General features: G+C 50.5%; 1 protein-coding gene across 1 annotated transcript in view; it reads left to right on the forward strand.

Annotated features, from left to right (window-relative positions):
• The window catches only part of LOC118588235, a 99,768-nt gene that overhangs the window by 18,960 nt on the left and 55,756 nt on the right, over positions 1–25,052 (forward strand). Inside the window, 18 exon segments of the mRNA XM_036194444.1 lie at positions 972–1,093; positions 2,778–2,943; positions 5,115–5,206; positions 5,504–5,655; positions 5,779–5,969; positions 7,533–7,636; positions 7,638–7,666; positions 10,277–10,432; positions 10,854–10,934; positions 10,937–10,977; positions 14,398–14,580; positions 16,938–17,086; positions 17,279–17,367; positions 17,681–17,748; positions 20,326–20,510; positions 21,724–21,917; positions 22,036–22,115; positions 24,604–24,790. Of these exon segments, the coding sequence (XP_036050337.1) occupies positions 972–1,093; positions 2,778–2,943; positions 5,115–5,206; positions 5,504–5,655; positions 5,779–5,969; positions 7,533–7,636; positions 7,638–7,666; positions 10,277–10,432; positions 10,854–10,934; positions 10,937–10,977; positions 14,398–14,580; positions 16,938–17,086; positions 17,279–17,367; positions 17,681–17,748; positions 20,326–20,510; positions 21,724–21,917; positions 22,036–22,115; positions 24,604–24,790 (2,269 nt within the window).

Genomic DNA, 25,052 nt, shown 5'->3' on the forward strand with positions numbered 1-25,052 from the left:
CCCATTCCGAAGGAGGACACCACAAAGGCCAGCAGATTAGCAAAGTGGTCCAGGTGTACAGAAGGAACTATGTCATTCACATTGAATGACAGCATCGAGAAAAGGATAATGGCAGAACTGTCTGTATGGGCGTCTACCTCAGCAATGGGGTTATCACCAGGCTAAAGTTGGAGAAAGTCTGAAAAACAGTCCTGGAAAGGGAGAGGCACATCCTGACAAGCAGGAAAGGGGAAGGGCAAATACAGGGAGAAAGACTGAATCTCACGCACAGCTTTCATTCAGGACTGCTTAGGTCAAAAAGAAAAAAAGTTCAAGCTGAGATTCACCAGGGAGCTAAGGATGTAACTAAGTCTTTTCTGGCTTGCACAGAACCCCAGGGCTGGATAGACGGGACATGGTATGGTGGTAGGTGCCTGTTGTCCCAGCACTCAGGAGGCAGAGTCAGTGTGACTGAGGTCATCCTTGGCTACTTAAGACTTGATCTCAAAAACAAACAAACAAAACCAAAACAAGAACCACAAAAACAAGGGCCACAAACACTCAGTGGGTAAAGGCGCTGACCACACAAGCCTGGGACCTACGTTCAATCTGTGGAGTCCATATGAAGTAGGAGAGAACCAGCTCCACACAGCTGCCCTTTGACCTCCACGGGTACACTGTGTCCCATGTGCAGATCCCATGGCACTTTTTTCTTTCAGTTCTGACACTGAGTCTCAGCCTGTGGTCCAGGCTGGCCTTATCTTGTGACAGTCTTCCTTCCTCAGCCTCCTGAGCTCTGAGATGGCAGAGTGCACCCTGTCTCCCACCACCACATCCTAGTGTGGGATACGAATCTTATTTGTGGATGGAGTACATACAGCCACTGTGTGTTTTCCAGACAGGAAGCTGGATGTGTGTGGATGCCTGGGAATGGAGGATGGGCCAGGTGACCATGGGGTTCCCTTTGACATCCCACCCCCTCTTTACCCCAGTCCTCAGAGACATTTCTAATGCTGGTGTCTGAGCTCCAAGGCCTTTCTGTGGATGAGCTGATTGCAGTCTGGCGCTGTTCACCTTTTAAATGCCATCATGATCGGCAAGGGCGTCACTCTGGGTGGAGGCTGAACCACAGGCAGGCTGTCTTTGGGGATTCCTTGGTGGGGTGGGTAGCCCTGGTGCTCTCTGGGATCCTCAGATAGGTTGTGACTCCAACCTTCCTGTGTGGGGTCTGGAATTTCCCCCAAGACTCGAGCTTTTGTGGGGCTGAGATTGAAGGCTGCGGCTGGCAGATGAAGATGAAGTTCCCCCTGGTACGGCATCTGTACAAACTCAGGGATTAGCAAGGGAAGCCCCTTGGGTCCCTCTTGTGGAGGCTTCCCATGTGTCTAGTATGGGGTGCTGCATGTCAGAATCCCACCTCAACCTCATTCCCATCCTCAGAGCTGGGGCCAGCAAAGGATGTCGGGGACCCAGTGGTCTCTCTGAGGACCTCACTCCAGGGACTCCAGGCTGGGTCACCTCAGGGAAGCTCCTTGCCCTTTATAAAATGACCACATACATGAGAAGGAGCACGTGGCTTTTATGAGCACTGTTGATACCCATTCACTGAGCTCTCAAAGTACCCATGGCAAGTGCCGCTGTATTGCTACTCTTTGGATTTGCAAATCAAGGCACAGAACATTTAGGGTACTTGCCTGGAGTCACACAGCAGAGGAGGGTTATTTGTTTTGCTGTTTAGCTCAGCTGGCCTGGAACTTACAGCAATCCTCCTGTCTCATCCTCCTAAATGCTGAGATTACATGCCACCATGCCAGCCTTAAGATGGAGACTTGAACCTGGGCCCATTCTTCTCCCCATCGCAGTCCCTACAGATACTCTCTTGAGTATCTGTTGCCCTTACCCCTACCCCAGGCTAGCCCCACAGATGCACAAGGGAAATGGTTTGGGGGATGGCCCTCAGCCCACAGCATGTCTCCTGGGGAATTACTGGAGTCCTGGAGTAAGTCTTTGTCGCCACATTCCGATCTCAAAGTTGAGCAAGCTGAGATTCACCTACAAAGTGGATGGTGTGGAGAATGTTGGGGTACCGCTGTCTCCACCTGTGCACCCTACAGTCTCCTGCAGCTCCGAGCCTCCATACGGTCATTGTTCCCACTTCAGAAACTGCCACCCCCATACAAGAGGACACCTCAATGTCTTTCTGGAGGCCTCTAACCTTTTTTCCGTCTTAATACAAATAGACAAGGAAAATAAATCCTTTGCTTATAATAAATAAATAAACCCCTTATCCAGGCTTATAATCTCAGCTACACAGGAGGCTGAGACAGGGGGATCATGAATGTAAAGCCAGCCTGGGTACAGAGTGAGTTCAAGGCCGGTCTAAACAATCTAGTGAGATTCTGTCTCAAAATGAAAAATCAAAACAATGCAGGGCAGTAGCCCAGGAGAGCGCTTATCTAGTGTGTGAGGCTGTGGGCTCTGTTCCCAGTGCTATGAAACAAGATAATAAAATCAGTCAAGCCACCCATTGCTTGGTGTTGGGCTGAAAGCATTAGATGCTTAAATTGGAACCCACTGGCCACCCAGGGCCTCATTATCCCCCTGGCAGGTCCTGGCAGAAGATGAACAAAGCTCTTATATTTGCCAGCTGGGCATAGCAAAAGGAACACAGGCCCAGCATGGCTCCTTCCTCAGAGAGTTTGGGCCTGTCCCTCCCCTGTCCCCAACCTTGTCCTCATTTGACCAAAGGTTGCAGCAAGATCAGTGACATAGCACTGTTACTGTGGTGCTCTCCACAGGCATCCACTGCTAGATGCTCTGCCTTCCTGTGGCACCCAGAACTGTGTGGGCCTCATGAAGCAGCTCATCTTGGCTAGGGAGGAGGAGGCAGACCAGGCTGAGGCATGGCTGTGGTCGCTAGCCTTCATCCCATAGCCCACAGATGCCATGGTGTTTATACTGTTGGTGAGTCCACCCATCACCCCCCCAGCCCCGACTTCCCTCCTTGGCTGGGTTGCTGGACACATGAGGGTGATCTGCTCCCACCATGGAATTATGTTTTCCCTCCATGGCCCAGGGATGCGGCTGAAACATGGTGCTATATTCAAGGCAGGATTTCTACCACAGCTCTGGTTTTCATATGAAGGGAACAGAGTTTGGTATATATCCTAGGCTGCCCTGGAACTTGTTATGGAGCCCAGGCTACCTGCAAACTGTGCATCATCCTGCCTCTGCTTCCCAGGTGCTGGAACTAGGTGTGTGCCACCATACCAGTGAGATCTGGATTTGAATTCCAGCAATGTGTATCCCTGTTGTGTGATGTGGAGCAGAGACTCAACCCCTCTGGACCTTTAAAAAATGTGCACATGGATGCATGTTCGCATGTGTGCAGGTGTGGGTTTGTATGTGTGTGGGTGCATGTTCACAGAGGCCACCCAGAACTCACTGGTGCAGGCTAGTCTAGAGAGCCAGCTTGCTCTGAGGGTCCTCTGTCTCTTCCTTCTGAGTGCTGCAATTATGGAGGGTTACCACTCCATCAGTGTTTATGTGGGGCTGTCTCTGAACCGTCCCCTTAGCCCTCGGAGACTGGTTTTGGTATGGGAACTGAAGAGAGACCTAGTTCTTTTGATTTAGGTTTGTGGTGAGAAATGACATGACGTGTATAAAGCAATTCTAAGGGCCCCTGTAGAGCTGGAGAGATAGCTTAGTTATTAGGAGCACTCTCATGCACACATACCTTTACATACACTAATACACATTCACATACACACATTACACACATTCACATATAGATATACATATACCAACATTCACACATTTACACATACAAATTTCATATACACATCCTCTCTTTTTTACATGTACACACACACATACACACATACATGCATAAATATAAATGCTGAAATTCTGAAACTCCTGCTGTAGAGAGATTGGTGGGCCCTCCCTGTGAACACCTTGTACCTTGCATGCTCTGTGGACCAGTGGGCAGTCTTTCATCCACAGCAGAACAGTGCCCACTACGCTCTTTCTCCACTCTGTCAGCACTGGATGTCTCAAGCTAACATTTACACCAGGGCCCCAGGATCTGGTTTTTGTTTTTGTTTTTTATTTTTTTCCAGGACTGAGCCCAGAGCTGTTTTGAAAAGCAGCAAGAACTGAGCATGGCGGCCCAACCCCAGGGTTAAGGCAGGGCTCCATCACCTACAAGCTGGGCAATGTGAGGCAGGTCCTTGACCTCTCTGAGAGGCTTCCCCAACAGCAAACAGAACTGATAAGAGAGTGTGGAAGAGAGGTATGGCAGAAGAGGCTGGTGTGCAGGGAGCACAGGGCGTGAGCTGGAGACTGGCCGTGTGTGCTGGAAGGCACACTCAGTGTGGGAGCCTGTTGCTAAATTCACAGGCAGCTTCTGAGCTGGTGCTTAGACCAAGATAGTCCAAGAATCAAGAGACTCAAGCTTGCATTTAGAGAAATTACATTAAAACAAAGGCAGAGGGGTGGTCCATACTCCCAAGAAGCCTTCTGACGGAACTAGTGGGCCAGTTGTCTTCATGACACACCTGAGCTGATTCCAGCCCCCAGCCTATGCCTCTTAGTCCCCCAGGGGCGCCTTCCTGGGTACCCTGGCCTGCCCTTGGGGCCCCCCAGTCTCTGGAAGAGGACTTCTCTCTTGTGCAGCTCTCCAGGTGGGAGTGCAGTAGGCTGTCCAGGTCACTGGCTCATGTATCCACTCATGCAGAGAGAACTTTGGCTTGTTTCTTGCTCAGGGGCTGTTCTGCCACGTGTGAGGTGGCCTGGCCCTGTGGGCCACCTGAGGGACTCTCCATTCAGCTTCTGTTGAGGGACCTTCACCCTGCTCACTCAAGCTGGCAGCTTGGACCAGAGTCATTCAACTCAGTGCTGCTGGCACAGGATGGGATTGGGTAACTGCTGTACGTTGTCTCAGCTATGAGAGGACATCTAGCAGGACCCCAGTCTTAGATCAGGACAACAGCTCCCTCCTACCTCCTTCAGCTGCTGCTGTTCTTGGCTGTTGCTTTGCTTCATCTTTTTTGAAAGAGCGTCTGACTATTGGTTTCGGCTGGTTTTGAACCGCTGCTTCTCCTGCCTCAGCTTCCCTACTGCTACAACTACAGGCCTACACCACCACATCCAGCAGTGACATTCGCACTAATTTTTTTTTCCTGATGCTGGGCATCGAATCAAGGACCTTGCACATGCTAGACAGGTGCTATGCCACCAAGCTACACCCCTAGCCCCCCTAACTCCTCTTGTGAGGCCCCAAATGCCCCTAGACGTTACATGAATGTAGTCTAAGAGTATAGATCTCTCTCCTGGGCACATACCCAGGACCCCTGGGGCCTCTCTAGAAACTAGTCACTGTAGAGTCCCTCATCCACAGCAGGAGGTAGGGACTAGGCTGCCTAGGGAGTGCCAGGCTGACTCAGGGTTGAGCAGGACTGAAGACCTTCACACATCACTTACCAGCCTTCCTGGGGCTGGGTGGGCTGTTGTACATCCCTAGCCAGTATTGCAGTCTCAGCCCAGGGGCCTTCCTTGGCATCTCAGCTCTGGTACACAACCTCTGTGTTGCTCTGAATGGGCACTGCCAACAGCTACCTGGAGTTGGCTCCCTTGTGAAGATTCTGGGAGAGATTTTGGGTGTGAACTGCAGCTGCTGGAGCCTGTGGATGCTGGTCAAGTGAGCATGGCTAGTGTCCCAACACTAGGTTCAGGTCTTGCCTGGCAGGTCATCCTTGGACAAGTGGGTGGAGCGGGGGACCCTTCCAGGCCTCACAGTCCACCCCACTGCCATGATTTTGCAGCTTCAGCTTGTACTGAAGGCCATCGGCAATGCAGGTCTGGCAGCAGCAGCTCTCACCCCTGTGCTGAGTGCCTGCGCATCCCTGAGGGGTGTCTCTCCAGAGATCCAGCTGGCAGCTCTCCAGGCCTTCCAGAGGGTCCCTTGCTGTGCAGACATAAGTCCTGGTGTTTTTCCCTCTTGCTACAGTTGGGCTGTCAACTCACCTTTTCCTTCAAAATCATTACATGTTTACTGAGCAGGTCCTGTGCGCTGGGTGCCTGCATAGGTACCAGTGTGAGGAGACACTTTGCCTCTGTCCTCTAGAACCCGTGCTTAGTGTGGGAAGCTGATTATTCACCAGATAAATTCACAAATAATATTGGACTTCTGATACTGCCATGTGGTCCAAACCCATAAGTACCAGCACTGGAAGACTCTATGGGCCGCCTCCTGGCCTGCTGTCTTCTCTTTATCAGTACACAGACAGCTATGGGCTATCTGTGACTACTTTGTTACTACAACTGCTGAGCGGAATCTTGGCAGAGAAGCTGCAAGGGCCAAGACAATTATTGTCTATGTCATTATAGGAAAAGCTGGCCCACCTGTCTGTCACTCAGTCAAGGTTAGGTCCTTACCCATGAACTGCTGAGCTCTCTGTAGTCTGGTATCTAGTCTGCTAGCACATGTTAGCCTCATCTACTACGTTCTCTTCCAGTTGTCCTCAGGCCTCACTCTGTAACGGTACCTAGAGCATTGGTGGGGGAAGAGAAGGTGGCTGGGGTGATGGTTCAGTCAGTGAAGTGCCTTTTGTGCAGCATGGGGACCTGAGTTTCATCCCTAGCACCTACATAAAAGCTGAGCATGGTGGGCTATGCCTGTAATCCCAGCTCTGTGGAGTGGGACAAAGATGGGAGAATCCATGGGGTTTGGTGGGCGGCCAGTCCAGCTGAACTGCTAAGCTCCAGGCTTAGTGAGAGTCCTTAAATAAACATTATGTAAATCTTTCTTGAAAATAAGCTGAAGACTGCTGGAGAAATGCTTCTGCTGCCTTCACAGGGGACTTGGGTTCAGTTCTCAGCACCTGTAAGGTGGCTCACAACCATCTAGAACTCCAGTTCTGGAGAATCTGGCCTCCAAGGGTTCCTGTACACACATGCTGCACATAAACTCATGCAAGAAAACACACATAAGTAAAATAATAAATCTTTAAAAAAAAATAAGGCAGAGAGGGGCTAGAGAGATGTCTCAGAAGTTAAGAGCACTTGTTGCTCTTGTAGAGGACCTGGGTTCAGGTCCCGGCACCCACATGGCAGTTCAATACCATCTGTAACTCCAGTTCTAGGGGATCCAATGCCCTCCTCTGGCTGTCACAGGCACCAAACATGCATATGGTCTACAAGCATACAAGTAGGGAAAACACTAATACAGATAAAATAAAATTTAAAAAATGAGGAGGAAAGTGACTGTGACAAGGTCTTCAGTGTTGATTTCTGGCATTTAAACACGTATACATGTGTATACACACATGATGCACATAAATTCATATAAGCAAGCACACATAAATAAAAGATCTTAAAAATTCAAGTGGAGAGGAGCTGTACAGACAACCCAGAACTTAAAAGCATTTGTTGTTCTTGCAGAAGACCTGGGTTGGGACCTCACTACCTCTCACAGTAGGGTACAGGGTCAACTGTAGGAACAAGGGCACTATGGGGTGAGTGCTTAATGATGGATATCTTTCCTAAGCCAGAGGTCAGTGCTCTTTCGCCTGTACCAAGCTCCTGAGGAGGACACAGAGCTCCATGTCAATGCCTGCCTGGCTCTGATGAGTTGCCCCAGTGAGGAAGTGTTTGCACACACAGGCAACTGAGCGGTCTACCCAGGGCGAGTAGGGTAGTATGGGGTGTTAAGGAGGGTCTGTACCACGTGTCTCTTAGAGTGGGGCAGTGTGGTTAGGAGTTCCCTCACCCTCTATGTCTTTAGTTGTTCTGGACAATTGACCAGTGTGTTCCCCCACATGGCAACTCCAGCCCCCATCCTGCCCATGGATAACTAGGGAAGAGTCCCTTCTCTCAGGTCCTCAGCTCCCTTGAGCCTCACCAGGGTCTGCTCACTCTGTCCAGATCACAGCAGTTCTGTACAGAGTCACCCAGGGCCAGCCTTGTCTACAGGAGACCCTGATATGAGAAAGAGAGAACCACCAAGACAGAAAGATGGAGGATACCAATCTTAGACCCTTTGGGGGATCAGTGAGTTCCCTTTAAATGGGAGAACTCTGAGCTTGGGGTGTGAATATAAAAGATAAGTTCAGCTGACTAAACAAAAACACAAACCCAGTAACAACTGGCCAGATACGATGGTGCACATCTGTAATTCTTGCACTAGGGGTAATGAGGTAGAAGAATCATGAGTTCTAGGCCCTGTCTCCAAAGAACAAAGGCTTGGCTGGGGCTGGGCTGGGGTGGGGCTGGAGCTGGGGTGGGGCTGGGCTCAGTGGTAGACCACTTGCCTAACATGAAAGGCCTGGTCTTCATCCTGCACTGAAATTAAAATTTAAAAACAATTTAAAAACGTATGTAGTGCATAGCACATTGACATCTGGGGCCCACCCAGCACAACTCTTCCTCACCTGTGTGTACGTTGCTGTGAGCCTTTGATTCTATGTCTGTGAAATGGGGACAGCATGTGCCTCAGAGTATGCTGAGGGGGACATGAGGATGTGAGGATGGTGTGAGAGGACAGTCTTTCTTCTGTTCTCTCTTCAGCCATGTTTGAAAGGGCAGGGCAGGAAGATGAGTAGGTGGACAGTGAAGGCCTTCTTCCCCCAACCTAGGAAAGTATTCCCTGAGAGCATCTGTCTGGAGTGGCATCTAAACTTCAACACAGCACCAGAGAGTTTGCCTGGCAGATATGAGGCCTTGGGTTCTATCCCCAGCACTTCAGTCAAACAACCAGCCAGCCAATCACAAACATCTTTGTAATACAGAGACAAGCACACATAAATAGCATGCATGTGCACCCCCATCTGTTTTACCTGTCTCCACCGAGGGGTGGAGGCTGTTTCCAGTTTTGAGCCACTAGCACCAATAACCCAAAGTGACCTGCCTACACATCTGCCTGAGGTGACTTGACATTTTCCTGAAACTAAGCCACCGATGCAAGTGTTGTGTTCATTTCAAGTAAATGCAGGCCAGGGTATGGTTCAGCGACAGGGCACTTGCCTTGCACATAGAATGAGGCCTTTGGCTCCATCTTCCACACTGTAAAACTAAATGAAACAACAACCCAGTCCCATGTTCCAGTGACCTTCTGTGGAAGTAGGGTCACCCGAAGATGTAGCCTAGTCTCAGGCTTGGGGTTGAGGAAGCAGGTGATGTAGGGACTTTGTCTTGAATCATAGTAATCAGCTTGCTAAGCTTCCAAGAGATCAGCCATGGGCCGTAGATACTAGGCTGTATGCTGCCCGGTGGGATAAATTAGTGCCCTGTTCCCCCAAATCAGTCCTATACCACAGCCAGATGTTTGAGAAGCTTCCAGCTGTGCCTTCTGAAAGCTTACATTATCTTATGCCAGGGTTCCCATTGGGCGATATCCCCATGGACTTGCGCATACAATGCACCCATTTCATCCTGCCTCTGCAGGACCCTGGTGGGATCTTCATCATGGACCATATATCACCCCTTTGTCTGCTTTGAGATAATTAGACTCTCAGGTTCTGGCTCTGGCCTTGACTGACCTTTGCCAACAGCCCCTTGAGAAATGTTACTTCATTTCACAGATGAGGAAACCGAGGCTCAGAGAGCTGGTGTGAGCATCTCCAATGCACTTAAAAGTAATAAAAGTAAGGCTTGGGCGTGGCTCAGCCAGTAAAGTGCCTGCTGAGTAAGTGTGAGGACCTGGCTTCATTCTACAGAGCCCACGTATACAAGCTATGTTGGCATACATTGTAACCCAGTGCTGCGGAGGGGACACAGGTGGATCTCTCAAGCGCACTGGCTGGCTAGCCAGCCTAGCAGAATCAGCAAGCTCCAGAGAAAAATGAGAAACCTTGCCCCCAAATAAGTGGATAGCGCCCAGGAAACATCTGCAGCTGTCCCCTGGCCTCTACACATATGCACATACCTGCGTACACATAAGGCTCTAAAAGGCTCTGGGTAGAACGAGGATTTGAAATGCAGCTTGGTGTCCCCATTTCACAGATGAGGTACAGAGAGGTAGTAGCACCATCTTGAGGTAACACAGCTTGTATCTGTGGAGCTGAACCAGGGTTCAGATTTGGGTCTGACTTCCAAGCCAAGGTGTCCCATTTCATACTTTTCCTTTACCTTCAGGGAAGCTTGTTAGACTTTCATACACAGGCTGGGTCCTACTCCTGTGAGCTTCAGGCTGCAGGGTCCTGAGCAGCCCTGGCCTGGGGGTGTGGCAGGCCAGGGCTGAGATGGAGAATCTTGGCCAGTGACTAACTGTGTGTCTGTTGCTGCCGCTCTGCCCCAGTGTGCTCCTTTGTGTGGGGCCACATCCTGCAGCTGCTGGAGACGGATGATCCCCTGAAACGTGACCTTTGGGACTCCCTCCCTAAGGACATCCTCAGTCAGCAGTTCCAGACTGAGACTTGGAAACACTCCTATTCTGATGTCACCTTCCACTCAAGTATGGCTCACCTGGGGCCACAAGGCCTGAGGACCCCAGAGCTCCAATCTCCAAGAACACAGGGCCTAAGGGTACTCATTCCCTTGCCTGGGTGACACAGAGCATGTTCAGAGCCAGCCTGGGCAGCTTAGAGAGAACCTGACTCAACAAGTAGAGGGCTTGAGCTTAGTGGAAGGCTTACCCTGCTGCACAGGGCCTGTGTTAGGTCTCTGGATGGGCAGTGGGGGAGGCCACAGACGTCTTTTCAGCTGAGGTCCCTGAACCACCTCAGCTATCCTGGGAAATGTAGGGTATGGAGGGGTGCTCTGGCTTCCCCATCAGCCTTCACTGGGTGGAGGAGATGATGGAGAACCCTCTCCTGGGGCAGGACACACTGTGGGTGTAACCTCTTTCTAGCTCCCCAGATCCTCTTTTCCCTTAGCATCTGGCAGCCTGGGAGGCTACCTGGAAAGGACCTTCCTCTTCTCCTCCGCCTCTTCCCTCCCTTGTTCTGCCGGGGTAAACCCACTGTCCATGCTGCTGGCCGGGCCTTCAGCCTGCTGGGGGTAAGAGTGCTACACTTGCCATCTCCCTAGGGCCTGTCCTGGAGGCAGAGCAAGCAGTGCTCTGTTCATCCATCTGTCCACCTGTCCCTCACTTCTGTTGTTCTACATTCCATCTAACTTTTTGACCCATCTAACCTGCCCATGGATAACAGTCATACATCTGTCCACACGTGTTAGCCAAGCATCCTTCCATCCAGCTCACCCCTTTCAATATCCACCCTCTCATTCATACCTCTTCATTCATCATCCACCCATCTATCCATCCATCCATCCATCCATCCATCCATCCATCCATCCACCCATCCATCCATCCACCCACCCACCCACCCACCCACCCACCCACCCACCCATCCATCCATCCATCCATCCATCCACCCACCCACCCACCCACCCACCCACCCATCCATCCACCCACCCATCCATCCATCCATCCATCCATCCATCCATCCATCCATCCCACTCATCCATCCATCCATCCATCCCACTCATCCATCCATCCCACTCATCCATCCATCCATCCACCCATCCATCCATCCATCCATCCATCCATCCCACCCATCCATCCATCCATCCATCCATCCATCCATCCATCCCACTCATCCATCTATCCATCCATCCATCCATCCATCCATCCATCCATCCATCCCACTCATCCACCCACCCATCCATCCATCCATCCACCCACCCACCCACCCACCCACCCATCCACCCATCCATCCATCCATCCATCCATCCATCCATCCCACTCATCCATCTACCCTTCCACTCATCTCTCTGATCCATCTGTCTATCCTTCTAATCCACCCACTCATCCATTCCTTTCTCCATCTATCACTCATATTCACTCATCCACAATTTGTATTCCCACCTTCCATCTGTCTCTATGAATTCATCTGTCCACATTCTACCCACCTACCCATCCATCTACATTTATCCATCTATCTACCTACCGTCCATCACAGAAATATTCCTCCTCTAGCTGACATGTACCAAGCAATGTGCTCGGCTCTGGATACATGGTGATGAACAATTAAGGCATGGTCTCTGCTCCCCTGGTACTTTCCATTCTAAGAGGCTATTGTGGGAGTTTTCTCCCTGGGCAGGGGAGTACTAAACAACTTCTACCTCCTCCATCGAAAGTTCTAAAGACAAGCCAAAGTTTGAGTTCACCAGAGTTCACTCTGAGGAACCAATGAATTCATTAAGCTTACTTACAGAGTTACTTCCATGCTGGAAGGTCTGCACTTGGTGTAGATGATGGCTCTTCCATGACAGCACAGATGTCCTGTCCCCAGCCTTCCTTAGCCTACATACTCTAGCTCCTCTCTAAGGCCAAGAGGCTACATGCAGTTGGGAGAGAATTGCAATGACTCTCCTCACCCCTTCCATGAAGGGTCAACTGTCAACAAGCCTAGGAGTGACCATTTGTGAGCAGACACAGGTGGTTTCATGAAGATGGTGGACAGTGTTGTTTTGAACAGTGTCTTACAAGAGAGGGAAATGGCAGAAAGTGACCATGGCAACTTTAAACTGTTTATTTGGGGACATGAGGTTTGAGCTGAGACATGAAGGATGGACATTGTATTAAATTTCTTGTTGCTATGATGACAAGATCCATGGCAAGATGAAGTGAAGGAAAGGCTCTATTCAATAGTCCAGTCCGTTGCGGTGGGAAGGCGTGGTGGCAGCAGTGGCTGGCTGGCCACGCTGCACCCACAGTTGGGAAGCACAGAATGTGTGTGCATGTGTATGGATGAGGGCACACGCATATAAGTGCACACATATGCTGGCGCACAGCTTGCTCTCTCTTTTTTATTTTAAAATATTGATTTATTGTCAGGGGTAGAGCATATGGACACCACTCTGTGCCTGTGGAGGATGGGAGTCAAGTATCTCCTTTCAATGGGTTTGAGGGGTAGAACTCATATTATCAGCCAAGGCTGCAAGCCCTTTATCTGCTGAATCACTGGCTAAGACTTTCTCCTTTTTATTCAGACCAGATTCCAGCCCATAGAATGGAGCAACTTTAGAGTGGGTCTTCCTTTCTCTCTTTAGCTCTTTGGAAACACCTGATGGATGGATCCAGAGGTGTGTTTCCATGGATGGTGACTCTAGGTTCAGTCAACGGGACCTGTGCAAAGCTGAGGTCAGACAATGCCTGCTAAGCAAGATACTAGTGAGTGCAAAGGTCCCAGAAGAGAAGAGTGGTGTTCACAAGGAACGGGGTGAGGGGGGCACAGAGAGGAGCGGAGCAGAAGGGTGGGGGCACAGAGAGGAGCAGAGTGGAGGGGTGGGGGCACAGAGAGGAGTGGGGTGGAGGGATGGGGGCACAGAGAGGATAGCATATGTGAAACAGCCCTTACTTGTCACCATGAGGAAGGCATGAATATGCGGCAACAGTGGGAGACAATTTCCTTCTTCTGTTCATCCATCATCTGTTCATCCCTCTGTTCATCCCTCTGTTCACCCATCATCTGTTCATCCCTCTGTTCATCCATCATCTGTTCATCCCTCTGTTCATCCCTCTGTTCATCCATCTGTTCATCCCTCCCTCCCTCCCTCCTTCTCTCATTCCTTCCTTTCCCTCTTATGGTGCTGGAGCAGGAACTCTAGTGCATGCTAGGCAAGCTCTCCAACTTAGTGAGAGGGGAGAGGGAAGACCGCTGAGGCTGGTGTCCTAGGGGTTGTTGTGATGTCCTGACATTTGGCCCCAAGGCCCTGGAGTCTGTGTGCAGGATGAGTCCTCTGTGCTCTTCCAGCCCTTTCTGGTTGAGGGAGACCAGGGCCTATCACCCAGACACTGCTAGCTAGGGGTGCCACCCCTGTGATTTTTCTCCAACACCATGAAGAGAGCTGGATGGCAGGAGGGAAGAGAGAGGAGGTGAAAAGACGGGAAACCAGATGTCTGGGTGGGGGCAGGAGGAAAGAAGATGGATAGGTGGGTGGATGGCTTATAAATGTGCAGGAAGGAGGAGAGGTGAGGGATCAGGGGGATGAAGGATGCTCAGATGAGAGGAGAGCCAGAGGAAGGGCTCATCATTCATCCACCAGCTTCTGAGAATCATCTGGGCTAGTGGATGCCTCATGGATAATTCCTGAGTCCCCACACTCCTCAAGGGCATTCCCACGACTGGGCCTGGGCGTTATCTTGTTGCTGCGTGCTGGAAACCCAGGTGGGGATGTGGCCTGGGATGGGGCTGTGAGAAGAAAGGCTTCTCAGAGGAGGTGGCATTTGAAGCCCCCAAAGAATCCATAGGAAATTTTGCCTGAAAATTTCAAGGTTGTGCCCTGTTTCCTGAGCCTAGGGAGCCCTGAGTGCTCCAGGCTAGCCTCCTGGGTCCCTGTTACCAGTCTGTAGGATTACCCTTGATTATCTGTATGACTGGGTTACTCATTTATGAGCCTGATTTCTCTCTCTAGCTGGGACTCCAGCTGGAAAATGCTGAAGACACCATCCACAGTCTGCTGGGCCCCAAATCCTTCTGGAGGCAGGAAGAGAAGAGAGAGACTGAGCCAGAGAATTCTTGGGGCCCAGAGCCAGACCTGGACAGCTCTGACTGTTTGGGAGAAAGATCCAGAAAGATGAAGGACCTCCAGAAGAAGGTAATAAATCTGGTGTGCTCTGACCACCCTGTCTCCCACCCAGTGACCCAGATTCTAGCATGGGCTTTTGGGAAGACTGCAGGTGTCCATGCATCCCTTGTGGACCACTGCTGGCCAGGCCTGCCTGGTGTTTGTTTAAGTGTAACCTCTACACAGAAAAGTCCCAAAGCCCCATCAGGATGTGTGTTTCCACCTCTGTGCACCAGTGAGGCCAGTACCCCAGAGAACCTTCTCTTCTAGTCAGTACCCCATCCCTAACCAAGGTGACCCCTGGTCTAACTTCTGATGGTGCCAATCACTCCCAGTTTTTAAAATTAGTGTTGTAAAGCTGGTGCAGAGGTGGGCACCTGTAACCCCAGTGCTGGGGTGGTGAGACCAGTGCTGAATGGCTAGACGGCCTAGCCCAATCAGGAAGCTCCCAGACTCAGGTCTTCGTGCTCTGACAAGCACTTTCTTGACCCAGCCGTCTCCTAGCCCTTGTGGTGTTTTAAAATTTTGTTTTATTTTATTTGAGATAAAATGTAGCCCAGGCTGGCCTCACACTGACAATCCCTGCCCCCACCTCTCCAAGTGCATGTTGAACCCCTAGAACCACATAAAACCAGACGTGGAAGTGATGTTAGCACTCAGTAGATGGAGGCAAGAGGATCAGAAGTTCAAGTTTGAGGGGAGCCTGGGTTACATGAGACCATATCAAAAAATAAAATGAAGTGAAAAGTTGTGCTGTGAGTGACCTGGGTGTGCTTTTGTGGTATGTGTGTGCATAATATCTGAGGGTATGTACCTTGTAGTTGGAAGCCTGTCTTCAGTTGAGTGATCAGGTCCGTTGCTAATTCTTGTCTTAGCAGAGACTCTGGGCACAGGATCTCATGTATATTCTGGAGGGTGGGGACCATGATGGGCACGCACTCTGCCTGCAGCATTTGCTCTTGTAAAATGCCATGTCTGTGTACATCTGAGAGCCAGCAGCGTGGGTGGCTTGGGTGTGTGCTGACATGTTTATACACAGACCAGATGTTAGCCCAAAGCCCAGGTGGGCTAGGAATAAACACTTTTTTTCTAGCTGGGCATGGTGGCATGTGCCTGTAACCCTAGCACTTAGAAGGTGGAGGAGTTTTCAGGCAAGCCTCAGCCCCATGATGGGTTGGAGCCTGTCTGGGGTACTTGGGACCCTCTTCAACAAAAACATAACAAACATTTTTGTCTTAGAATGCACTCTCTGTAGTCTTTTATTTTCTCATGTTTCATACTCACATGCCAAGATGTATTTTGTTAAGACAAAGAGAATAACAACAGATACCCGATCCAAGACCACAGGGCAGGCAGGGACTGTAGTGCCCAGAAGAACAGCCGTCCACACACTGGCAGCTGCTTCTTGGCTCTGGTCACCCCTTACTGAGGGGTGGGTAGACAAACTAATATTTCTGTCTTCAAAGAAGCCATGGGTTAGGATTTTATATAAAATCTCCTGACTTTCAATGTTAGGAATAAAGTCTACATCATAACATGAGAAATGATGAGGGACCAGTGACCATGTGGACCGAGAGCAGCTCAGGTGGCCAGGCAGAATCCTACAGGGGTGCCGAAGGGGAAGCAGGGAAAAGCAGCTGCAGTTCCGAGCCAGCTCATCACAGCTCATCCATGCTGGCTTCATGTTCACACCTGTCCTAGGAAGGTGTGTCTGCACTGGGCCGTGGACACTACTGTGCACGTCAACGAACATGTGTGGGAGAGTGTGTCTGGTAGGCTGGGCCCCACACGCCCTTGACCTTTCTGGTAGCCCACCCTCCCTCCTACTCCAGAAGCTTTGCCTGGATCACCCTAAGTTTCTCTATCTTCATTCTGGATTCTTTCTCAAGTAGCCCAGTGGTATAGGGCAAGATGGACACCAAGCTGCCAGCTGAGTGTCAAGGTGTTTGGGTACCAGCTGGGTTTCCTGGACTGTGGGCCCCAGTGACCATGGAGCAAGAAGGGCAGATCCTTCTTTAATCCCACTGTTGGTGAGGAAACAGATTCAAATGAGGTTGCCACAGGACCAGGCCATGTGGTCTGGAGGGGGGAACAGAATGCGTGTAAGTCATGGTCTCATTTCTGGGCTGTCTGCCCCACCACCCAGCCAAGCTGTCTGTGGGTTCTGAGTATGACTGAGAACACGGACAACACATCCTCTACCAGGGTAGGGGCGGCTAAAGTGGGGCTTATAAGTGGGGCTGAAGCATCCTGGCTATGTCCTGAGCCCCAGCCATGGCAGTGGTTCTGCCCCTCAGAGGCTCAGCATCTCCATCTGTACAACGGGCTGGTGACAGCCAGGACTGGATGATGGCCCAGAGGGTGTAGGCGCCAGACCTTGTCTTCAGGCAGCTCAGATGGGCACCGCAGGGACCCTGGGGCAGGCTGGGCTCAGGTGGTTGATCCGTGTCCGTGGCACTGCCAGCCTAGATGGTGGGATCCAAGCGAGGAAGGGCCAGGACCTTCGAGTGCATCTGAACGTCCCAGTCAGCTTCAGGTGGGGGCTTTGCCACCCAGAGGCCCGGAAGTGGGCAGAGTCTGCTAAGGGGGTGGGAGATGGGGGTAAGCTGCTTATAGGGTGAGATGGGGTGGGGGGCCTGCATGGAGGAGGGGCTGGGTGGGGCTGGTTGCCAGGGAGTGGCCTGCATGTGCACAAGGACAATTTGTCAAACTCATCTTCTTCCACTAGCTCCAGGCTGTATCTTGTCACCAGGGACAGTGTGAAGAACTTAAGCGAAGGTCACAGCTTCTCTGAGTCCTGGTCCTGTACCCATGAAGGTAGGCAGCTGGGCCTCTGGTTCTTGGCCTGAGATGGGTGTCCTGGGTGTGGAGGAGGGTCTCCAAATAACCCTCCCAAAGTATTTGTGTCACTGATAATTAGTCTCCTACCAACCTGGCCTCTAGTATTGCACCCTGGGAAAAACCAAAGTCACTATGAAATGCACAGAGGTGTCTGATGAACTTTTGTTTATTTGTGATGAGGTCTTATGTAGCCCAGGCTGGCCTCAAACTCATGAGCAGCAGAACTGATCCTCCTGCCTCCAAAACTCTGCTTAAAGGGAAAAGGGCCTCTTCAGGCTCACATCTTCAGGGGGTCACTTCACCATGTCAGGGAAGGCTCGGCCACAGGCGCGGGGCCAACTGGCTGTGTGGCACCTGGTCAGAACACAGAGAGAGTGAATACTGCTGCCCGGTTCTCACTCTCCTTCCATTCAGTCCTGGGTCCACATTTAGGTGGGTGTTCCCTCCTTCATTAACCTAATCTGGAAGACCTCCCACAGACATGCCCAGAGGCTAACCTAATCTACATAGAGGCTAACCTAATCTAAACAATACCTATGGACCAGACTTACCTCCTACATGATCCTGATCCTGTCAAGTTGAAGCATTGACTATTACACAACTGAGCTACATCCCCAGTCACATTTAATTTTTTTTTTTTTTTTTGAGACAGCTGGGCTGGTCTCTAGCCAAGGATGACCTCGAACTCCTGGTCCTGATTTTTTTGTTTTGTTTTTTCAAGACAGGGTTTCTCTGTGTAGCTCTGCCCTCAGCTTGTGGATCAGGATATAAGCACTTAGCTACTGCTCTAGCTCCATGCCTGCCTACCTGCTGTTATGATGATTGTGAACACTAACACTTGGACTCATGAACCCCCAAATTAAATGCTTTTTTAAAACCAGTCGCCTTGGTAATGGTGTCTCTTCACAGTAATAGAAAAGTAACTAAGAACCACTCAAACCATGAATCATCCAGAGGCGGTCCCAAGTCAGCAGCGACTCCTGCCCTAGCTTTTATCCATCTTTGGATGTTGCTGTCTTGCACAAAGCTTAAACAGTTAAAGGTGTGGATGAAGGAATAATCATCACTGACCTTGCCACCAAGAGAACCAAAGTTCAGCAATGCAGGTCAAGACAGCACACCTCTGGGAACAAGACCCAGAGGAAGCTCAGAGGGGAGCCCTCACAGGTCACCTGGAGGAAGAGGCTCTCAGTGTGCTAAAACTCCAGCACACCTGTGGGCTGTGAAGGGACTTGGAGCAAGTGAAAACTCTCATTGTAAAAGAAACCAGAGAAATTAAGAGTCTACAGAGAAGGTCTGGAAAAAGATCTGGCCAAAGATACTGTCTCGGAGACATCTAGACTTGCAGAAAAACAAAACAACAACAACAACAACAACAAAAAAAAAAACCAACAAACAAAAAACGCAGCGTTGTTTTCTCTTGTCCAGGGTGACTATTGTGAGGATTTGAGTGGGAATCGAGGCTTGGTTGATGTGGATGCCAGGGCTTTGCATGACACCGGAGGAAGGAGGGCCATCGATGTGCATTGACTGATTAAGCCTGGGCTAGAGGCTATGCTCGTCTTTGCAGAGCATTTCAGAATCATGCTGATGCAGTGAGCACAGCATGAAGAGAGTTCTGGATCTGGAATGGAGGCGCCTCACAGCCATCATGAAGAACGCCAGTAGCATCCTAGCTTTCTTTACCACGGAACCTCATTAAGCTATAAAGGGAGCTTGAACTCACCGTTGATCAAAATTTTGACTCCTATTCTGAAATCAACACAAATTGTATCAAAGCATTTTGCCAGAAGATGTATTGAATCTTTCTTTGCCAAGCCATTCTAGATGAGACTAGAGGAGATTGATCAGATCCTGGTGGTTGTGTGTGGAGGAAGCTCGGCACCCTCCAGAGCCCAGAGGCATTCCAGTCGCACTGTCCACTCCATCACACAGGCTTCAGCAGGAGAGTTCCTTCCACATGTTACTGTCAGTTACTTGCTTTCTGAAAAATACAGCCTATAAGTCATTTTTACATTACAGATCTGTACAATAGAGATGAAATTTTGTTTATTATTTTATCCCAAGCTATAAACCCAATAAGCAAGTCATTTTGGTACATTCCAGAGAAAGATATTTATGTAGCTTAAAATAAAAAATAATTTTATACAGAAAAATTGGTTCAGGGGCTGGATGTGGTGGTGAATGCCTTTAATCCCAGCACTCAGGAGGCAGAGGAAGGCGGGTATCTCTGAGTTTGAGGCCAGCCTGGTCTACAGAGTGAGTTCCAGGACAGTCAGGGCTACACAATGAGACCCTGTCTCACACAAAAAGAATCATCCTGGGGCTGGAGAGATAGCTCTGTGGTTCAGAGCGCTTGATGCTGTCGCAGAGAGCTGGAGTTTGGTCTCCAGCACCCACAGTGGGAAGCTCACAACTGCCTGTACCTCCAGGGGGAGCAGACGCCCTCTTCTGGACTCTTTGGGTACCTGCATTCTCATGTTCATACACACACACACACACACACACACACACACACACACACACACACACAGAAACAAATCATTAAAAATAATAGAAGTCTGCATCAGTGGTTCTAGTGTTCTTGTTTTTGCCCTCTACAGCACCCCTGGATTGAAAGGAAGCATTAAGGGAATGGCTAGTGAAATTGCAGGTTGCTATAACTGGCATTGGAGGTAGTTCCTGGCATCTGATTGGTAAGGTCAGGAATGCTATAGAACATTGTGTAATATATATGATACTCTCAGAAGATTACTGGGCTTCATGTGTCAATAGCTTCATAGGCTGAGGCTGAGGAGCCCTGGCCTATGCAGTCCTGTCTCTCAGGATTAATGTCTACACAGCACTCGTTCTCAGAAGGAAGCTAACATGGGTGGCTGGGCTCATACCCTGCTCTCTCTGCTAATCACAGCTGTCACTCAACTGTCTTTGCAGTGTCCCAAGCCTGGGGTTTGCAGCTGGGTACTAATGTGGCCTGGCCAGCCTTCCCTGCTCTCGGCACCTGTGTTCATAAATTTGATTCTGAAGAAGCAGGACCCAGGACTTCAGCTGTACCTGCTGGAAGCTGCCTACACCCTCCATTTCCAAGTAGGCAGTATGGAATGGCCCCTTCCTTCCCAGCTGGCTTGTGGATCTCCCCATGCATATCAGCACCAAGGATTTGGCCACTAAGACCCAGGTTTGGACTCTGAGGCTTTGAGCTGGCTCCCTGCTGCTGCAGGACCTTTGCACATGCTGACTCTCTTGCCTGTCAAGCACATTCCTGTGCCCAGACCCTTGCACTGGCTCTCTCCTGTGCCTGAGACACTCTTTCTTACAATGCCAGGTAACCTCATATTCTGTATTCTCTCAGGCATCTTCACAGGCCATCAAAGATAGCTTATTCCTACCACCTGACTTTAAACACATATCCCTTCCAGGACCATTCATGTACCCACATGACCAAGATTTCTGGCTACTCTCTTACCTGGTTCTGTGTCTGGTTGTTGTGTGCCCCCAACTCTGGGGTGTCAGGCCCCAGGGGCAGGAGCTTTGCATACTTAGGACTCCCCATGCTTCAGGCTAGCCTCACAAGAAGTGCCAAATAAGTGAACAAGGATTGCTATTTTATTTGACTTGTTTACAGTATAGGGGGAGGAGCTGAGGCCTTGTGCATGCGTGCAAGATCTGCAGTGTCCCTCTGAGCCACACCCTGGCCTTGGCTCTGGGTTCTAGAAGCAGCTTAAGTCAAAACTGCTTTTCTCAGAGCTTCATGTGCAGTAGCTTGGGGTAGAGGATGTTTGTTAAACAAAGTCCCTTGGGCCAAGAGAAGGCCAGGAAAGATAGAACCTGAACCTGGCTTCACTAACCCTCGCCCTCAGATTCAGGAGCAGGGTTGGTAGCAGCAAGCAAAAGATGGTAGAGTTTGACTCCAGAACACAGGGTTGTGTCCTGGGATTGCAGATGTCCCCTGTGCATAACAAAGTGTGAGAAAGAGGAGGGACCGAACAGGGCTAGTCTAGGATGAGACAGCATTGATAGGATGCTGGAGTTGTGTACGCCTTGCCATTTGCCCTGTCAATCAAGACCCAGAGAAGCTTGGGTGTAGCTCAGTGGGAGAGCATTTGCCTAGCATGCATCAAAGCCTTGGACTCCAACACTGAGGGAAAAATCAAAAGTACTGCACCAGGCTGTCCTAAAACCTGCCTCTCCCGTGCCGCTGTTCAGAGCCCGGGAAACGCTTGATGGGCGTGCTCCTGCAAGGACAGGAGGCCCTGTTTCAGAACAGGAGTGGTGGTCTTCTCTCCTCAGGAACCTCATTGTGTTTGCAGAAGGACACCTGGCTCCCTGAAGAAGCACAGGCCACCTCTTCATGGGTACACCCCAGTCAGACGTGGCCAGGGACATTGGGGTGGACATCAGCTACAGTGTGCCCCAGAGGAAGTATTGGCTCAAGCTGCTGCACCCCAAAAAGAAAGTTCAGCTGGATGTGAGGACAGCACTCTCCTGGTCACCTGACCCCTTGGCAGCTGCAATGTGGGCAGTGTGCCTGCCACACATTCACTCCTGGGTTCCAGAGCAAGAGCTGGTCCATTTGATGGCTCAGGGGACAGAAAATGGGCTAGAAGGTGGATCCCCAGCCTCTGAACTTGGCCTTGTCCCCAGGTAACATGGAGGTTCTTAAGAGTGCACGCATGGGCCAGCTGGAGCTGGTACTTGATGACAGGGATGTCTATTACATCAAGGTTTGCTCTGTATTCTTGGCACAGCTGCATCAGCCCTATCCCCAGATCTCCCTGCCCCAGCCAGTGTCCTGGTCCAACAAAGCCCCCACCCCACACTGATGTGAAAAAATGTGTGGAGTCAATAATAGAAAGTTTGGGGGCTAGAGATAGCTAAACAATTCAGAGGTCCAGCACCCACATCCAGTGACTCACAACTGCCCATAACTCCAGTTTCATAGGATCTGACACCCTCTTTTGGCTTCTTGGGAACCTATATGCATGTGCACATACACATACACATACACATAATAGATCCATGCACGTAAACAGATAATAAATCTTTAAAAGAAGAATAATAGAAGTTTTCACAAGTTCAGAGTACAGAAAGATATTAAAACAAGTTAAACAGCCATCAGGTTCCTGATGTCAGGCTGAGGTTCTCAGAACTGGGTGACTTAACACAGTGTATTGGTCATTAGCTCTGAAGACCAGTAGGGACTGTGAGCAGCTTTTCTGGGGAGGCTGTGAGGGAGCCTGCGTCCCCAGACCTGCGGGTTCTAACTGTAGAATTCCTCAGCCCAGAGATGGCCTTCTCCCTTTTTGTCAAACTGTCTTCCCTCTACAGGTCATTTCAAATTGCCTCTTTTTAGGGGACACCTGTCATACTGGATTCAGGCTAATAACCTCTTTTAATGCTACCAGATACAAAGACCCCATTTCCAGATGAGGTGCCCCTCGCCATTGACCCAAACCCTCTTCACCACCTCTGACCTGCACCCTCTCCACTCCAGGAAGTTGACTTCCTCCAAGCCTCAGGTGCCTAGGCGAAGACTCCTCATTCTCAGTCCTGGGGTCTGAGCCTTCAGTGCCAGCGTGGGAAAGCCCCATGTGCTCCCAGAGCGCCTTCTGGAGCTCTCACACCTGCCCCAGCAGCTGGAGCTCTGGAACTCACTAGAGCATGTTCTCTAGCTCCCAGGTCTCCACTCCACTGATTTCAGGAAGCCCCACAGCAGAGGAGGAAACTGAGGCAGGCAAGCTCCTGAATTCATGCAGCTGTGCTGGGTTTAGCTGAGTTGGTAGGGGGTGACATGTTGGGGATCATACGTAGTGACTGGCCTGGAGAGACCCAGCTGGCTGTCCCTTGATGCAAGGACTATGACTGGAGTCTCCTTCTGTGGGTGCCAGGTCTGGGATGTGCTGCCTCCCACAGCCCCTGATGCAGAGTCGAGGATGCCATCACTGGGACACATAGTGCATGGACTGCATGCATTCTTGTAAAAAGGGATGCTTGATGTATGCTTGTGTGAACACATGCGCACACATGTATTCACTGCATGCACACATACTCACACATGTATAGACCTTGTTGTCTCTTTATCTGTTTGTCTTGTGAAACAGGTCTCATTGTGTAGCCCAGGCTAACCTAGAATTTGTGATCCTCCTCTCTCTGCTTCTGGGACTACAGGCCTGTATCACTATGCCTGTCTGCTGCTACTTCCTCCTCTCCTTCATCTTCCTCCTCCTCCCTCTCCTCTTCTTTTTCAAAAAACATGCTTGAGTGTATGTATATGTACAGTGTTCATGTCTGGTGTGCTTGGGGACCAGAAGAAGGTATCGGATCCCCTGGAACTAGAGTGACAGGCAGTTGTTAGCCACTCAGGTCTTCTAACCACTGAGCAATCTCTCCTCAAACTTATTCTGTAGCCCAGGATGTTATCACATTTACAATCCTGTTATCCACTGAGTTCCAGTACTGCAGATGTGCACCAGCACATCTGTCTCTGCTTCCCAGCTCCTATGTCCACTGGCTACGAGTGTCTAGCAGAGAGGCCCATGTGGTTGCCAGCTGGGCACCTGCCATTGAGAGCGCTGGGTACAGCTGTCTGTAGTTCCCCAGCAAGCCTCAAGGGTGGCCTCTGCTTCTGCCACGTTGTCCTTGTGCAGAGTCCTTCTTAAAGAGGCCAGAATGGAGTCAGGAGGAGGACACTATAGGGACCCAGGCTTCAAGACTGGGACAGAGGCCAGGGTGGCCAGAGATCGCAGAGGTACAAGATTCTAGGCACTGCCAGGGCAGCTGCCCTGTCCTCTAATGAGGTAAGGTGGGGCAGGGCAGGGGAGTCCCTCCTGCTTCCCCTGACTATGGACTAGGGAACCTACTTTGAACAATTCAGGGTTTTAAAACCTAGGCCGAGGTCTGGGGATGTGGCTCAGGTGTGGCGTGCTTGCCTGCTATGGGACAAGCCCTGGGATTGATCCCCAGACCACATACACTGGCATGGTGGCACACACCTGTAGTCCCAGCACTCAGAGGTTCAAGGCCATCCTCAGGTACATAGAGAGTTTGAGGCCAGCCTGGGCTACCTGAGACCCTGTCTTAAAAAATGAGGCCAAAGTCAAAGCAGAAAGTCTTCAATTAAGCTCCCTCCCACCCCCATCTGGTCTGAGCTCACAGGATCGGAGCCAGGATTGCTAGGCATGCTATCCCCAGGTGATGCTGGGACTGTTTCAGGGCCAGAGTGACCTGCAGCTAGAGTCAGGCAACAAGACCCAGCAGTTTGAGGCCCAGGTGGAGGCAAAGTTGGTGACAGTGGGCAGACCTATAGTCCTTGACAGGAGCATCACGTGGCAGTCAGGCAGCAGGCTGTCCATCGCTGCATCTCTGAGGTGCATGCTGAATGACCAGGCTCACTTAACAGGTAGTAGCCAGCACCCTTGTTCTGTGGTCAGGTTGGGGATGGACGGCCCAGTGTTCCTGTGTAACCCCTACCAACTACGCCTCCTTCACACTGATGCCCATCTAGGGGTACTGGCTCCTGTGTGTTCCCACCCACTTGCCTACTTACCTCCCTTCCCCTTAGCCCACCCCAGGTACCCTAAATTAGCAGCTTTCTGAGACAACAGCTTTAGGACTGTTTTGACTGTAACCCTCTGTGGGAAGCACATTTAGCATCTGGACTT

This window comes from Onychomys torridus, chromosome 8 (assembly GCF_903995425.1).
Source record: "Onychomys torridus chromosome 8, mOncTor1.1, whole genome shotgun sequence".
NCBI classification, from domain to species: Eukaryota; Metazoa; Chordata; class Mammalia; order Rodentia; family Cricetidae; genus Onychomys; species Onychomys torridus.